This window comes from Myxine glutinosa, chromosome 3 (assembly GCF_964187855.1).
Source record: "Myxine glutinosa chromosome 3, kmMyxGlut1.1, whole genome shotgun sequence".
In the NCBI taxonomy this organism is placed as follows: Eukaryota; Metazoa; Chordata; class Myxini; order Myxiniformes; family Myxinidae; genus Myxine; species Myxine glutinosa.
Window position 1 is genome coordinate 23,298,882 of NC_136263.1, and position 18,486 is coordinate 23,317,367.

General features: G+C 47.8%; 1 protein-coding gene across 1 annotated transcript in view; it reads right to left on the reverse strand.

Annotated features, from left to right (window-relative positions):
- LOC137423751 (monocarboxylate transporter 12-B-like) overlaps positions 1 to 18,486 on the reverse strand; it is a 180,399-nt gene that overhangs the window by 28,140 nt on the left and 133,773 nt on the right. Inside the window, exon 4 of the mRNA XM_068111226.2 lies at positions 182 to 731. Coding sequence (XP_067967327.2) covers positions 182 to 731 — 550 coding nt within the window. The remainder of the gene's footprint in view (positions 1 to 181; positions 732 to 18,486) is intronic.

The window sequence follows — 18,486 nt, forward strand, 5'->3', positions numbered from 1 at the left end:
AGCCTGGCGTAGGGAGGTATGCTCTCTTCCTTGTGCCGTTCTAGTGAGTTAAAATTACGATAACGTATAAATAGGTAGTTACCTTTCAGACACGCTGGAGGTAAAGAAAATTCATGTGTTATAAAATGTTTTTAAAGCCCTTTTAACGAGCAATAACAACAACAAAAAATGCATTACTTACTTTCTGTCAATCAGCCAGCCAGAAGTGACAGTTCCAACAATGTCCATTATTCCAATGACAGAGAGCAGGAAGGAAGCTTTTTGGTCAGAAAATCCCTTGAACTGTGAATAAGGAACAATGTAGACAAGAGGTGTAATGGCACCGTAACCTACCAAGGCTGTAACGAAAGAAAAACTTAAAAATTCCACACGAAGAAGTTGTTGGTAAGGTGATGCTCCAGTTAACCGTGCTTCACTTTTCTCAACATCACAGCCATCCTGGTGTGAAGAGAAGTCATTTTTGTCTCCTGATGACATCTGCATGGGTTCTGGTGAAGGTGGAGGTTGAAAGAGTGCGGCAGTCACACAGATATGTGTAACTATGCCTCCGAGAATGATCATGGCTCCTCGCCATCCAAATGTCTCAATGAGGAACTGTGAGATGGGTGGCAGTACGAAGGTTCCCACTCCATAACCTGTTGTGGCCAGGCCTATGGCAAATGCTCGTCGTTCCTCAAAGAACAGTCCAATTAGTGCCAAAGTTGGTGTGAATGAAAGAGCATTTCCAAAGCCTGGAAAACAATTAAAAATATGATTCGGAAAAACAGAGATTTCAAATTCACAGATGTGACAACTGCAAAATTTCAAAGTTGCTTCATTTAAAATATATTTTAACCAGGGTAATTGAGGAAGTGTTGTTGTTGTTGTTGTTGTGTAGCCCTGGACAGTACTCTCGAACAAGCCCGCGGCACAGAGACAGCCGATCGATCTTGCAGGAGCGACCCAGAGATACCCCACAATCCGGATATATATATTTATGGATTCGTCGCTTCCACCTTTGTTGTTATTATATACTTGTAGGACTTTTCGTTTCAGGTAATTTTGTTGTTGAGATTTTTGTGTGAAATGGAGATAACTTCAGCAAAAGGTAAAAATAAATGTTTGTGAAGGAAAAAGGAAAACGCGGCAAAGAAACCGGAAGTGGAGATATTGAGAGGGTCAGAGAGAGAAGGAGAGAGGAGAGCCACGTCGAGGCTGCGAGTGGACTTGTTTTTATATATTGGTTGCGAATGAGTTGAGGTTTCCCGTGAAAGGGATTGCGCGATAGTCATATATTGTGAGTGCAATTAAACCTGCGTCTCAGGTTTTATCACCAAGTGTGAGTCATCGTTGGAGAAATAATGCACCTCCATTATGGGCCTATATGCCATTTTGTCCTCAAAGAAGAAGAGGCTGTCCGCTTGGTGCATCTTGTTTTGCCGTTGGTTTCCATATCGGCTTAATTCCCACATCGACCTCTCACCTCATAACCCCTCATCCACAGTCGCCCCAATACCTGCCTGTTGTTTTGCCATTCTGCACGACCTCGACCTTTACCCCGCATGGAGATTGGTGCATGGATGTTGGGGAATGTTACATTCTACTCATGGTTGGTGTATCGTATCATGAGTTCCTTGCTTCGAGAGCATTGGGGAATGATGGTACCATCATATGTATTGTTCATTTGATGCAAGTGACATTTTCATTGTACTTTCTTTAATAGTGTTATTATTGTGTATGTGAGAGTTCTTAATGCAATTACTTGTTTTGTTCTACAATTGCATTGGTGTGGTTTTACGGAGGTTTGTCAGAACACGCAAAATAACAAAGCTTTCTTCCATGTTCCCGCTCCAGACTCTGAGGTGCACCGTAACCGGGGTTTGGGGAGGTAACACGTAACAATATATATATATATATATGTATATATATATATTGTTACAGACGCGGTTTTAGATGTTATATTGACCGAGCGGTGGTGTATTACCGCGTCCGAACAGTTACTCCCCGATTAGAACCCGATTCCACCCGACGTTGACCAGATCGCCCCACAGATATTCAATCGGGAAACCTCTAAAGCGACCGAAAGAGAAGGAAAAGAGAAAAAGACAGAGTACGGAGGAAGAACAGATTTATTATACACACACAAGCAAAAAGGAAGAGCGACCAAAATTATTTACAAGCAATGGATGGAAAAAAACAGTCACACAGTGCATCGTTAGCTTATTCTACTCAATTTACTTAATCCCAGGACAACGAGTAGGACAGGACGTTCACACTTACACAGGGGATATTGCAGGCAGGTAGGGCTTGAGGTGGATTGCTTGAGAGGGAGGCAAGGTCGGGGGCAGCAGCTCTCAATTCCTCGCGGTTTTGGCGGGAAAACCCTCCGTCGCGTATCCGCTGGTGTAGACGTCACGCGCTGGTTCGGCACACCTGCTCCTCTCCTGGTGGAGCCGTCTCCCTCTTTTCAGCGCGTCTCTCCAAAGCTGGTTTCCTCTCCGAGTACCTCTCCTCTTTGGCTTGGAGCGTTTCGCATCTCCCCGCTCTTCTTGGTGCCGCCTCTTCGCTCCTCTCCCAGGTCATCTCCCAAGTCATCTCATAAAGCAGTCCCTTACAGTCGCTTTTATAACTCGCGGCGGAATCAAGCCGCCGGCTGCGAGGGCACGCCTACCGGTTTGCTCACCGCGGTGCTGATTGGCCATGCGACCCTCTGGCTCACTCCTCCCCTCGATGATGAGGTGGAGACACGCCTTTCTTCTCCGAGATTAGCACATGGGCAATGGCGGCTCGCGGGATTGAACACAACTCCCACCCTTTTGAAAGGAACTTTGGAGAGCGGAGATGTTTGGGGAAATTGCAAGGGCCTATGCTTATTTTGTTTGATACAATGCAAAGTCAATCTAGTGGGAAACACATATTTAGCCTACATAGAATAAGGAAATACACTATTTAAAAAGATATATCATGACCTGCGTGTAAGTTTCATGGAATTAACTAGGAGGACGGCTGCGACCATTATTTACATTACCAGGGTGTTACCATACTTTTGTAACGTTCACATTGTAACGTTTTCACATTCGTTACACTTCCTCCAAAATTGTTACACTTCTCAAAAACCGTTACACTTCTCTAATTCGTTAAACTGCACCCTCCTTTCTTCAGGCCCGTGCTCGGGCCTACTAAACTTTAACTTAGTGTGACACGTAGGTGTAATTCCCTCTACAATTAACCTGACCCTGAGTGTGACAATCTTAAAACACAAATGAACATATGTCACCCACAGGGTGAACCGTATCTTGCCAAGTGACCTTGACCTTTGACCTTGACCTTAATAATTTCGTATGGTGAATAGTATGTCTTCATGACCAACGCACATGAAATATTGAAAGATTTTGATGAGAACTGAGGAAATAATTTTTTCATGAAAATTCCGTTTTTTCGTCATGACGTCATCAAATGACGTCATAGCGTCAAACTGTTTACAGATCTGGGAAGCACTCATCAAGGGCATTCATATGAGGTATTACTCGATATGGTACCTACGATTTCAAAATTTGACCTTGGGGTCAATAATTTTCGACCTCCAGCGCTAACCATGAAGGTCAAGGCCGATCGCCACCAAAAACTAATCAGCTGAGCGCCGGACCATATACTAGATTCCCATGAAGTTTGGAGACGATCCGATCAAAGTTACTCAAAAAATTAGTGTTTCGTCGACCTCCATGATTGACCACAAAGTGACCTTGACCTTTGACCTTGACCTTCAAAATTTTGTGTGCTGAAGGGTATCTCTATAGGACTCTGATATGCGAAGTTACAGGAGTTTCCAATAATAACTGTAGTCTACAGAGTGACCTAAACAATGCGAACTAAAGCAATACAATATACATGAAAAGTGCAGTTTTTTCGTCATAACGCCGTCAAATGACGTCACATTGTCAAACTAGTTATATGTTTGGAAAGCACTCAACAAGGGCTTCAATTTGAGGTACTACTCGATATGGTAACTGAAACTTGAAAATTTTACCTTTTGGTCAAAATTGAATGACCTTCAAAATGACCTTGAAGGTCAAGGCCGATCGACACCAAAAACTAATCAACTGAGCGCCATACCACACCCTATATACCCACCAAGTTTGGAGATCATAAGATCAAAGTTACTCAAAAAATAAGGGTTTCGTAATTTGACCTTGGGGTCAATAATTTTCGACCTCCAGCGCTAACCATGAAGGTCAAGGCCGATCGCCACCAAAAACTAATCAGCTGAGCGCCGGACCATATACTAGATTCCCATGAAGTTTGGAGACGATCCGATCAAAGTTACTCAAAAAATAAGGGTTTCGTTGACCTCCATGATTGACCACAAAGTGACCTTGACCTTTGACCTTGACCTTCAAAATTTTGTGTGCTGAAGGGTATCTCTATAGGACTCTGATATGCGAAGTTACAGGAGTTTCCAATAATAACTGTGGTCTACAGAGTGATCTAAACGTGAAAAATTTTACCTTTTGGTCAAAATTGAATGACCTTCAAAATGACCTTGAAGGTCAAGGCCGATCGACACCAAAAACTAATCAACTGAGCGCCATACCACACCCTATATACCCACCAAGTTTGGAGATCATAAGATCAAAGTTACTCAAAAAATAAGGGTTTCGTAATTTGACCTTGGGGTCAATAATTTTCGACCTCCAGCGCTAACCATGAAGGTCAAGGCCGATCGCCACCAAAAACGAATCAGCTGAGCGCCGGACCATATACTAGATTCCCATGAAGTTTGGAGACGATCCGATCAAAGTTACTCAAAAAATAAGGGTTTCGTTGACCTCCATGATTGACCGCAAAGTGACCTTGACCTTTGACCTTGACCTTCAAAATTTTGTGTGCTGAAGGGTATCTCTATAGGACTCTGATATGCGAAGTTACAGGAGTTTCCAATAATAACTGTGGTCTACAGAGTGATCTAAACGTGAAAAAAAAATGATTAACCACAAACAAAAAAACAAAAAAACAAAAAAACAAACAAACAAACAAACATACAAGCTGACTGATACATCTTGCAAAAACTTCGTTTTGGCAAGATAATAAGTATGTCCCCCTAATGCATTGCACCCTGTCTAACAGACTCACGCCCACAGCTAACCGAATTATGGAATTATTCTCAAACTCTACATTTACAGTGGGGAGAATTATTTACAATGACGTGATTTCTTATTTACAACGCAACCCAGGACCTGTGTTTTTTTCTTTTTTCTTTTTAGGGAACAAGAAAAAAAAGAAATTCCTGTTGGGAGGGAGGAGACAGCACGCATTGCATCGATGCACCAGTACCAATACCACCAAAGCACCCAAAAGCGCCAAAAACACCACAAGCACCACAAAGCACCAAAAACACCACTCGGTGCGCAGTCACCATGGTTCTTAATAAACACAACAAAACAACTGGTGGTGGTCTTCACTTTCTCTGCTGGGCCGATGTTCTTCCCGACGTCTTCTGGCTTCATGCGGCCTATTTGGACATAATAAAAGCACAACTTGTGTTCGTTTTTATTTAGGGCCTCAGGGGCCAACTAAGGGTGGTCCACCTGTTTGGCATAGGTGCCACCTTACCGAGGTCCGCAAGCAAGATTCCCTGGCCACTATGGCCGGTCTCCAACAGAGGTGCCCTGCCCCAGAACCTGGGGTCCATCAAGTGGTACTTGGCCACAGAACAGCGGTCCATAAAGTGGTACATCAACGCAATGCATGCTGGTTTTGGGAATCTCGGGCGCACAATGGCCACCTCACGCACGCTCCCCTCGGCACCCAATGGCACACAGGTCATGTGGGAGACAAAAGAAAGACAATTGAGCGAGGGGTAAGGTCACAAGGGTACACATCAATAAGGCAATGCAAGGCAAAATGCGTACGGAGGGCGAAGTGAGAAAGCTCGTCCCTACCGTACGTCACCCCCCTGTCACCTACCCTACCCTTGCCCTTACCCCATATGTACAAAAATCTACCCATTTACAAATTCGTCACTACTGTCACGTCTTCCCCATATTCCCCTATACCAAATTCGTCTCCACAATCCCTCTACTTCAAAATTTGCCATCACCAATTCATCATCAATCCTCATAAGGAGGGAGAGATGGAATTACGCACAATGTCACACCCACGTCATGATGCGTCTCACAATCCAAACATTTGCATCATAAAAATAATCAAAACATGGCATGGTGTGGAGTACCTGTCACCTCAGGTGAGTGGATGCAGATGGTGCGAGGAGATCCTTCATCCTAACTATCCTCTAAATGACTATAACACACTTTACACTACCCGGGGTCTCTCCCTGCCAATCCATTGGCCAACTTACACTATGGGTTCTAAAAACCAATTCCCATTGACCAAACTGTGGTGCTTCTCAATTTGGGGTCTCACTCCCCCGATTCATCTCCCGGTGCTCTCGCACAATTTCTGGGCTGCGACGTCTAGCTCTCCCAGCAGGTCTACCCACCTGCACACCTCCACCACTGTAGTTGCCACCCGAGCTTACCTAGCTCCTCACCCTAACCTAACTAACTGGGGACAGCCCCTCCTGGCTCTGTCACCCCATGGTGCCCTCTGGCACTGGGCTACCCGGGTCCGTCCTCCGGATCCTCGGGCCCCATCCACAACAACTACTACCGGCTCCCAGAGCCCACCTGCGGCCTCACCTGGCCGACATCCTCACAGTGGTGGAGTGCCCAACCAACTACACACACTAACAGGCTACACGCCCAGCCATTTCCACAACACTAATGCACCCATCCAAAGACCATTCTTTCACCCGCACCACAGATGCCAATATCCAACCACAATTTACCTGTACCCTCTACCTAACACTTACACTACCCGCCCCGGGTATCCGTGATGGGGGTCCACTCTTCCCCCATTCACACCTTCGCACCATCCACTCCACTCCACAATTTCCACCATACTCACTCCACGACCATCCATTCCAATACTCCATTTATTCCACACTACCATTCTCCATACCTGCTGTTGCACACCTGTGCCCTCACACCTGGTGCCACCTGCACCCTCCTTTCTTCCTGGACCATTTGGTCATCACAATACACAATCACTATCACTCACTCATACACTGCTCCATCCACCTGTTCACTTGCACACCTGTGCAATCACACCTGTTCAATCACACCTGTTCAATCCTCACACACACGGCATCATCTCAGCTAACTACTCCCCTCTGAAACTTGCGCTTCCCAGTCGTCCCTTTAAACTATTGCACTCCCACGTCATTATCATCCATACTAATCTACCTGCGTCCCCACTACAGGTATCAGTCACTAACTAACCTTAACGTTACCTAATGTCATCTTCGCTAGATCCCTATCAATATCCTAACCCACCCGGGCTAGTTTTCACTGCCATACACCCCATAAGCTATTGCGCATTTGCCCCACTTGTGAGGGATGGTGGATTTGCCATCCCACCACATCGGGGGTCTCTCTATCAATTTTGCTCGTCCAAATTCCAACCAATTCAAAAATTTTCCATTTACTGCCAATTCTACCCACTATTATAAATTTCGTATCAAATCACGATCACTATCACTATCACCCGTCTACTTATTACATCCTCTCGGTGCACCAATTCACGTCTACAGCCCGGCTTCGTACGGCCGAGCAATGAACGCGGGTCGTTTTGTGCCAGCGGCTGGATACGTCCCGCATTCTGGGCAGGGACGGGGGCTTACCCGAGCCGAGATCCCACGCAACACCTCGGCGTGGAGCCATCCAATGTCCCGATCTCGACCTGCCGGCACGTCTCAACAAAACGTGGTCGCCATGACGACCCTTCCTATCCAGCTGCCCGCTCCGCCTAGTGGAGCCCGGACGCGGCCGTTCCAAGCGAGGCACAGCGTGGATCGCGTACGGCGGTTCTTTCGAAACCGCCGTGGTTCGGATCCCCGCTGGTCCTCGCGGCACGCGAAGCTGCCCGACGCGCACCGAGGGCCCGATTCGGCTATAAGTCGTTCTAACCTCTAACCTGGTTACCGTCGATGCTTCACCTGGATGCTTACATGCATACGCTACCCCTTTCTTGCTCATACATGCAGCCGTTTCCATGCTCCTCGTCGTACCTTTCCTTACACACCTCGGTACACTCATTCCGCTCACCGACTTGGTCACACACCTGACCACCGAACACCTTGGCACACATTCGTCGCTCGCACACCTCACCAACACACCTCTTCGCGCCCCTTTCTCGGTCACCTCCTTTGTGACAATCACAGGTGTGCTCTCACCCGCACACCCAACCACGTGCCTCACTACCAATTCCAGCGTGCATTCCCACTCACGCTCTACCATTCCAGGTGTGCATCCTTCCATTCCAGGTGTACATCCTCGCTCACCTGTCACAACCAACTCACTCTCCGTGTCACTCTCACTACTCTCACCTCCATTCTTGACAGCGCACTCACCCTTACTCTCGACAGCACACTCTTTCCTCATGCACCCGTCCGTTACACACCTTTCTCGCGCACACTCTCCCGTCACACCCTCTGTAGCACTCACCACAGGCGTACACTCTCTCGTTACTTCCTCTGTAACACTCACCACACCGCGCTTCCATGTACCCCCTCGCACACGCGCTTCGACCAACTCACTCTTGACGGCACACTCACTCCTCGGCGTGCACTTTTTCCTCACACACCCCATGGTCGGACATTCTCGCACACCTCTTTTTTCGCACACCAGACCTGTCGCACACTTCACCAATGGCCTTTCACGAACACCCGGATCCAAAGCAACCCCCAAGCCGACTGAAGCTTTCCTCACATCATATACATTGCCACTCACCTCCGTACCTCGTCTCCGCACCTCCTTTGCCACCTGCAAACTCTTCATTCGGTTAGTGAGCATTACATCATGAGTTGAGCACCGACCTTGCACCAAATCCATTACCTCCTCCTGGATTTCTCTCTTAGTTTCTGTCCATCTCTTCTTAATTTCACTCACCTCTTCTTCCACTTCCTCTAATTTTTGTTTAACCTCTTTTATTTCTCGATGTGTCTCCTCAAGTCCGTCCTCTAAGGCTACCGTGACCGTCTCTATGTGCATCCTCACCTGCCGGTCCTTTGTCTCCATTATCTCTGTCACCTCGTCCACCCTCATTGTCAGTTCCTCCCGTACCATCTGACATTGCCTCTGTGTCGCTATCAAGTCATTTTTAATTTCTTTTTGTGTCGCCTTTAACCCTCCGAGTACTGCAGTGTTCCTTTGAACCTGCTCCACTAACTTCGTTTGTCCCTCCGTCAGCTGTTCCACCTCCTCCGTCAGATCTTCTATTCCCCCTTGTAACTTTGCCGTATTATTTCTCACCTCTTTCTCCAGACGCTTCTCACCTCGCTTTACCTCCTCGCGTAGCCCCGAAACCTCCTCACTTACCCCTCGTCGTATTTCCTCCATCTCTTTTGTAGATGCCACCCTCATCTGTCCCAATTCATCCCTCTGAGCATCCAGTTTGGTTTCTACCCCGATTTTCACCTCCTCTATCTGCTCTCCCATTTGTTTAATTTCTCGGGCGGATTGCTCCCCTATCTCCCGCAATTTGTCCTCCATCCTATTTTCTAACCCCATTAACCCATTTTTCACCCCCTCTATCTGATTCTCCTGGGCAGCCATTCTATTTTCCACCCCCGTTAACCCATGTTTCACCCCTTCTATCCCATTGTCTAACCCCTCAAATTTCTTGTCTAATCCCTCAAATTTCTTGTCTAATCCCTCAAATTTCTTTTCTAATCCCTCACCGGTACCCCTCACTTCGTCCCTCATTACCCCCAATTGCTCACCCTGAGCATCCATCCGGTTCCCCATTTGTCCCATTTGGCTCTCCAATCGCTCACCCAGTCGCTCAATTTGGCTCCCCATACTCATCTGTACAGCTGCCTGTAGCTGCGCAATGAGGGCCTGCATGTCAATCCCTCCCACTTGTGCAGCGGGCGCGGCCGCCATAGCCATGTGCGAGGCGCCATTTTGTGCGTCTGATACCCCCTCAACCTCCTCCTCATTGCTCTCCTCCTCCCTTTCTTTCCCTAAGTCCTGGGTTACCCCTAACCCGTCTATTTCCCCCACCGACATCCGATCGCCTTGATTGTCCATGGCGCGATCTCAAAATTCGGGTTTTATAAAACAAAATAAATTTCGGCAGCTTGTAATTTTGAGCGCGTTAAGCGCACTTCGGGTCCGATTTCGGGTCCGATCTCCCTCCTCGACACCAATTGTTACTCTAATAGTACAATTGGTGTTCCAAAATTTGGGCCTAACAAATTTAGTCCCAGGTCCGAATCCAACTCCTGACAACCAATTGTTACAGACGCGGTTTTAGATGTTATATTGACCGAGCGGTGGTGTATTACCGCGTCCGAACAGTTACTCCCCGATTAGAACCCGATTCCACCCGACGTTGACCAGATCGCCCCACAGATATTCAATCGGGAAACCTCTAAAGCGACCGAAAGAGAAGGAAAAGAGAAAAAGACAGAGTACGGAGGAAGAACAGATTTATTATACACACACAAGCAAAAAGGAAGAGCGACCAAAATTATTTACAAGCAATGGATGGAAAAAAACAGTCACACAGTGCATCGTTAGCTTATTCTACTCAATTTACTTAATCCCAGCACAACGAGTAGGACAGGACGTTCACACTTACACAGGGGATATTGCAGGCAGGTAGGGCTTGAGGTGGATTGCTTGAGAGGGAGGCAAGGTCGGGGGCAGCAGCTCTCAATTCCTCGCGGTTTTGGCGGGAAAACCCTCCGTCGCGTATCCGCTGGTGTAGACGTCACGCGCTGGTTCGGCACACCTGCTCCTCTCCTGGTGGAGCCGTCTCCCTCTTTTCAGCGCGTCTCTCCAAAGCTGGTTTCCTCTCCGAGTACCTCTCCTCTTTGGCTTGGAGCGTTTCGCATCTCCCCGCTCTTCTTGGTGCCGCCTCTTCGCTCCTCTCCCAGGTCATCTCCCAAGTCATCTCATAAAGCAGTCCCTTACAGTCGCTTTTATAACTCGCGACGGAATCAAGCCGCCGGCTGCGAGGGCACGCCTACCGGTTTGCTCACCGCGGTGCTGATTGGCCATGCGACCCTCTGGCTCACTCCTCCCCTCGATGACGAGGTGGAGACACGCCTTTCTTCTCCGAGATTAGCACATGGGCAATGGCGGCTCGCGGGATTGAACACAACTCCCACCCTTTTGAAAGGAACTTTGGAGAGCGGAGATGTTTGGGGAAATTGCAAGGGCCTATGCTTATTTTGTTTGATACAATGCAAAGTCAATCTAGTGGGAAACACATATTTAGCCTACATAGAATAAGGAAATACACTATTTAAAAAGATATATCGTGACCTGCGTGTAAGTTTCATGGAATTAACTAGGAGGACGGCTGCGACCATTATTTACATTACCAGGGTGTTACCATACTTTTGTAACGTTCACATTGTAACGTTTTCACATTCGTTACACTTCCTCCAAAATTGTTACACTTCTCAAAAACCGTTACACTTCTCAAATTCGTTACAATATACATACATACAGTCACGTGAAAAAGTAAGTACACCCCATGTAAAGTTTTGACTTTTTCAACATATTTCAACATACAGCTATTTGATTTTCATTTCAACAATATTGATAGATAAAGGTGATATAATATAACAAATATCATGAAACATTTACATTTTGTAGTCCATTGTATAATTTAAAGAAACATAAATGCAAATTTCGCATGTGGAAAAAGTAAGTACACCCTTGGCTCTAATAGGTGGTTTTGCCCCCTTTGGCAGAAACAACCTCAAGTAGGCATTTCTTATAACTGTCTACCAGTCTCTGACATCGACTGGGAGAAATTTTTGCCCACTCCTCCATGCTGAATTCTTTCAGCTGTGCGATGTTTGAGGGGTTTCTTGCATGCACAGCTCGTTTCAAATCCCCCCACAACATCTCGATGGGATTTAGATCCAGGCTTTGACTTGGCCATTCCAGAACCCTCTATTTCTTTCTTTTCAGCCATTCCTTGGTGGATTTACTGGTATGTTTAGGGTCATTGTCATGTTGCAAGGCCCACCTTCGGTTGAGCTTCAACTTTCAGATAGCTTTTCTTTTTCTTTTCTTTTTTGTATACAAGATCGAGGCTCGTGAAAGAGCGAACATTAATCACACAGAAAGACAAACCGACACATCAAACATATAACATCGGGAGCGGTAGACAAGATGGGGAGAGAGGGGGAAGGACACAAACACAACATTTGAGAGCAGGGACCGAGAGACATGGAGACATCGAGAGATCTGAGAGAGGGCGAGGGCTTTGGGGGGGGGGGGCATGGGAAGGGGGCGGTGGGAGAGGTATAAAACATATGGACACTGCCAGGACTTCCAGGAAAGAAGTTGGAATTTCAAACAAGGTGGATCTTGGGTGAATTAGCGGGGGTAGAAAAGATCAAGGTTTTGGATAGGGGAAGATAAGAGATGGTGGTGAACAGCTGTTTTAAAGACCTGGAGGGAGGAGTGGGATTGAAGGGAGTGTGGGAGTTTGTTCCAGAGGCGGGAGAAAAGAGGAATGAAGGAGTGAAGGTGAGCAGAGAGTCGAGATTTTGGCAGTTTAACCATCAGAGGCTTGCTGGCAGATCTTGTGCGACCTGTAGGAATATTTGGGGGACAGAGCACAGAGAGAGCTGGGGGAGCAAGGCCGGAGAGGAGTCGGTAGAAGACAGAAAGACCACCTACCTGCCTGCGGTGAGTGAGTGAAAGGCCCTCAGAGATAGCTTCATCGCGGGAGATTCCAATGATTCTGAAAGCTTTGGTTTCAACAGCGTGAAGCCGAGCTAGGTGTGAGGCAGGAGCACCAGCCCATAGGGGAGAACAGTATTCCATTGAGCTGCGGATGAAAGCCTTGTATGTGGTGAGGAGCTCAGGTGTGCCTAGGAAGGACTTCACACGACGGAGGATGCCCAGTCGGCGACTAGCTTTGCAGGCCAGCTTGGAAATGTGGTTTTCCCAAGAAAGATCATGGCAGATAGTGAGACCCAAAAGCTTGAGCGACAGAACTTCTTGGAGAGGATTGTTGAGAAAGTAGATGGGAGGGTTGTCCAGTCGATCTTTTCGGAGAGACATAGTAAGAGTGTGAGATTTGTCAGGATTGAAAGACATGTTCCACTTGTTTGACCAGTCTGTGATTTTGTCCAGGTCTTCAGAGAGTGAGGAGGCTGCAGACTGCCGATCTGAGGGAAGAGGATTGGAGCGGCAGAGAGTGGAGTCATCAGCAAAGAGATAGAGAGGATTTTACAGAGAGTCAGAGAGATCATTGATAAAGACCAGAAAAAGCACAGGGCCCAGCACACTGCCTTGGGGAACTCCAGCCTGAACAGGAAGGGGAGATGAGAGAAATCCATTCAGGGCCACACGTTGACTACGACCAGAGAGGAAGTCCGCAAGCCATGCATGGAGATTTCCATGGATACCATAGGAGTAGAGTTTGGTGAGCAGAGCTGGGTGCCAGACCGTATCGAAGGCACATGATATGTCGAGGGAGACAGCTCTAATTTCCTGTTTGGCATTGAGGAGCTCCATCCATTGTTGAGACAGGAGAAGCAGCATGTCCAGAGTAGAGTGACCTGGTCTGAATCCAAATTGATGATCAGAGATCAAGCCATTGGAGAAGAGGAAAGATTTCATTTCCGAAGCAATGATGGATTCCATGACTTTGCTGATAATTGGGAGCAGGCTGATTGGTCTGTAGTTAAAAGGATCTGTTTTTGCACCTTTTTTGTGTAAAGCGGTAATGTTTTCTGATTTCCAGGATGCTGGCAGATGACCTTGAGCAAAAGATAGGGTGAAAAGAACAGAGAGAGGGTGAGATAGAGTGGCAGAGCAGGATTTTAGGACCCGTGGGCTGATGCCGTCTGGTCCAGTTGCAGAATCAGAGTCGAGGTTAGACAAAAAACTCCTCCACCTTGTCAGGAGAGAAGGACACAGAGTCCAGGAGCAGTTGGGTTCGACTGGGAAAGGTGGGAACAGAGAGAGATGGGTTTGGGACTAAAGATTTTGAGGCAAAGACAGAGTTGAGGCATTCGGCTTTGTCACGTGCGATGTCAACTGTGTGGCCATTTGAGGTAAGGGAGTGGATGGAGGGGGAACAAACACCAGAAACGGATTTGACCATACGCCACCAGGATTTGGAGGAAGGAGACAGGTTTGAGAGTTCGTTCTTGAGTGAGGAGAGATAGCGCTTCCTGGCACTCCTGAGGGTAGACACACACTTGTTCCGAGCTTGGTGGAAGGAACTGAGATTGCCTTCAGTTGGATTAGCCTTCCAAGAGGCAAAGGCAAGTTGTTTCAGGGCAACTGCCTCACCACAAGATTCGGTGTACCATGGACGGGAAGAGGGTAAGACAACTGAAGACGAGATGGGATAAATCTGTGCATGAGAGAGATCAGTTTGCTTTGGAAGAATTCCCAGGAAGAATTGATGTCAGAGGCAGTGGAGATGGGAGACCAATCCAGACGATTGATGGCTGCTTGAAGCCCGTCCCAGTCGGCCTGAGTGAAATGCCAGACTCTTCGACGCTGAGGAGGCTCTCTGAGAATGGCTAGAGAGATGTCCACTTTGACAAGCACATGATCAGAAGAACCGATTGGAGCAGAAGAAGAGCAGCAGACATTAGCAGGGAAGTTTGTCATAACCAAGTCTAGAAGAGAAGAAACTCCATTGGCTGAGATCCGGGTCGGGAAATTGACAGATTGTGTCAATTCCAGTGAGTCACAGAAGTCCTTTGCTGAGGTGCCATGACTGGTGAGAGAGGAACCCACACCCAACCAGGTGGCATGATCACAGTTGAAGTCACCACATATGAGGAAGAGAGAGTTGGGATGAGTGGATAGAAGTTGGTCCATGTTGTCAGAGAGTGAAATGTAAATTGAGTCATCACTGTTTTTTTTTTTTGTTTTTTTTTTTTTTTGTATACAAGATCGAGGCTCGTGAAAGAGCGAACATTAATCACACAGAAAGACAAACAGACACATAAAACAAATAACATCGGGAGCGGTAGACAAGATGGGGAGAGAGGGGGAAGGACACAAACACAACATTTGAGAGCAGGGACCGAGAGACATGGAGACATCGAGAGATCTGTGGGAGGGAGAGGGCTTTGGGGGGGAGGCATGTGAAGGGGGGGAGGCATGTGAAGGGGGGGAGGCATGTGAAGGGGGGGGGGGTGGGAGAGGTATAAACATATGGACACTGCCAGGATTTCCAGGAAATAAGTTGGAATTTCAAACAAGGTGGATCTGGGGTGAATTAGTGGGGGTAGAAAAGATCAAGGTTATGGATGGGGGAAGATAAGAGATGGTGGTGAACAGCTGTTTTAAAGACCTGGAGGGAGGAGAGGGATTGAAGGGAGTGTGGGAGTTTGTTCCACAGGCGGGAGAAAAGAGGAATGAAAGAGTGAAGGTGAGCAGAGAGCCGAGATTTCGGCAGTTTAACCATCAGAGGGTTGCTGGCAGATCTTGTGCGACCTGTAGGAATATTTGGGGGACAGAGCACAGAGAAAGCTGGGGGAGCAAGGCCGGAGAGGAGTCGGAAGAAGACAGAAAGACCACCTACCTGCCTGCGGTGAGTGAGTGAAAGGCCCTCAGAGATAGCTTCATCGCGGGAGATTCCAATGATTTTGAAAGCTTTGGATTCAACAGCGTGAAGCCGAGCCAGGTGTGAGGCAGGAGCACCAGCCCATAGGGGAGAACAGTATTCCATTGAGCTGCGGATGAAAGCCTTGTATGTGGTGAGGAGCTCAGGTGTGCCGAGGAAGGACTTCGCACGACGGAGGATGCCCAGTCGGCGACTGGCTTTGGAGGCCAGCTTGGAAATGTGGTTTTCCCAAGAAAGATCATGGCAGATAGTGAGACCCAAAAGCTTGAGTGACAGAACTTCTTGGAGAGGATTGTTGAGAAAGTAGATGGGAGGGTTGTCCAGTCGATCTTTTCGGAGAGACATAGTAAGAGAGTGAGATTTGGCAGGATTGAAAGACATGTTCCACTTGTTTGACCAGTCTGTGATTTTGTCCAGGTCTTCAGAGAGTGAGGAGGCTGCAGACTGCCGATCTGAGGGAAGAGGAATGGAGCGGCAGAGAGTGGAGTCATCAGCAAAGAGATAGAGAGGATTTTCCAGAGAGTCAGAGAGATCATTGATAAAGACCAGAAAAAGCACAGGGCCCAGCACACTTCCTTGGGGAACTCCAGCCTGAACAGGAAGGGGAGATGAGAGAAATCCATTCAGGGCCACACGTTGACTACGACCAGAGAGGAAGTCCGCAAGCCATGCATGGAGATTTCCATGGATACCATAGGAGGAGAGTTTGGTGAGCAGAGCTGGGTGCCAGACCGTATCAAAGGCCCTTGATATGTCAAGGGAGACAGCTCTGATTTCCTGTTTGGCATTGAGGACCTCCATCCATTGTTGAGACAGCAGAAGCAGCATGTCCAGAGTAGAGTGACCTGGTCTGAAACCAAATTGATGATCAGAGATCAAGCCATTGGAGAAGAGGAAAGATTTCATATCCGAAGCAATGATGGATTCCATGACTTTGCTGATAATTGGGAGCAGGCTGATTGGTCTGTAGTTGCAAGGATCTGTTTTTGCACCTTTTTTGTGTAAAGCGGTAATGTTAGCTGATTTCCAGGATGCTGGCAGATGACCTTGAGCAAAAGATAGGGTGAAAAGAACAGAGAGAGGGTGAGATAGAGCGGCAGAGTAGGATTTTAGGACCCGTGGGCTGATGCCGTCTGGTCCAGTTGCAGAATCAGAGTCGAGGTTTGACAAAAACTCCTCCACCTTGTCAGGAGAGAAGGACACAGAGTCCAGGAGCAGTTGGGTTCGACTGGGAAAGGTGGGAACAGAGAGAGATGGGTTTGGGACTAAGGATTTCGAGGCGAACACAGAGTTGAGGCATTCGGCTTTGTCACGAGCGATGTCAACTGTGTGGCCATTTGAGGTAAGGGAGGGGATGGAGGGGGAACAAACACCAGAAACGGATTTGACCAGACGCCACCAGGATTTGGAGGAAGGAGACAGGTTTGAGAGTTCATTCTTGAGTGAGGAGAGATAGTGCTTCCTGGCACTCCTGAGGGTAGACACACACTTGTTCCGAGCTTGGTGGAAGGAACTGAGATTTCCTTCAGTTGGATTAGCCTTCCAAGAGGCAAATGCAAGTTGTTTCAGGGCAACTGCCTCACCACAAGATTCAGTGTACCATGGACGGGAGGAAGGGTAAGACAATTGAAGGCGAGATGGGATAAATCTGTGCATGAGAGAGATCAGTTTGCTTTGGAAGAATTCCCAGGAAGAATTGATGTCAGAGGCAGTGGAGATGGGAGACCAGTCCAGACGATTGATGGCTGCTTGAAGACCGTCCCAGTCGGCCTGAGTGAAATGCCAGACTCGTCGACGCTGAGGAGGCTCTCTGAGAATGGCCAGAGAGATGTCCACTTTGACAAGCACATGATCAGAAGAACCGATTGGAGCAGAAGAAGAGCAGCAGACATTAGCAGGGAATTTGTCATAACCAAGTCTAGAAGAGAAGATACTCCATTGGCTGAGATCCGGGTCGGGAAATTGACAGATTGTGTCAATCCCAGTGAGTCACAGAAGTCCTTTGCTGAGGTGCCATGACTAGTGAGAGAGGAACCCACACCCAACCAGGTGGCATGATGACAGTTGAAGTCACCACATATGAGGAAGAGAGAGTTGGGATGAGTGGATAGAAGTTGGTCCATGTTGTCAGACATTGAAATGTAGATGGAGTCATCACTGTTTGGGGGACGGTACAGAACACATATGAACAAAAGGTGGGAGCGGAGAGGAAGCCGTAACCAGAGGTACTCCTGCGGGTGAGGAGGAAAGAGAGCAGTGCAAGGAGAGTGAGGAAGAGAGTTTTTGACAAAGATAGCCACCCCACCACCAGGCCGAGGCTCAGGTCTATCATACCGGAGGAGGGAGTAACCAGGAAGAGATATTAAGGAATCAGAGACATCTTGAAGGAGGAAAGTCTCTGTTAAGCAGATCAAGTCTGGATTGTCAGAAGCAACCTGTATGGAGAGATCAGTCAGGTTTGAGCGAAGGCCCCGGATGTTTGAGGTCCATACCGTTAATGAAGAGAGAGGGAGAGCATCGGGTACAGGACAGGGGAGGGGAGGAGTAGGGTAAGATGAAGGATGAGAGGGGGAGGTAGGGAGAGCAGTTGATAGTGTTTCAGATGTTGCAGAAGAGTTCCAAGAAAGGGAAGGATGAGGAGGATGAAAGGTTTGCTGGTGAAGGGATGCGGCACAGTGAGGGGTTGTTTGAGGGGGGGCAGAGGAAAGTAGAAGGTTTGGGGGGGTGGAGGTATGAGATAGAAGGGAGACGAAGTGGGGAGGAGGCAGCTTGGAGGAGGAGGGGGGAGGAGAGAGAATTGGAGAGGAATGGTATGGGGGGAGAATT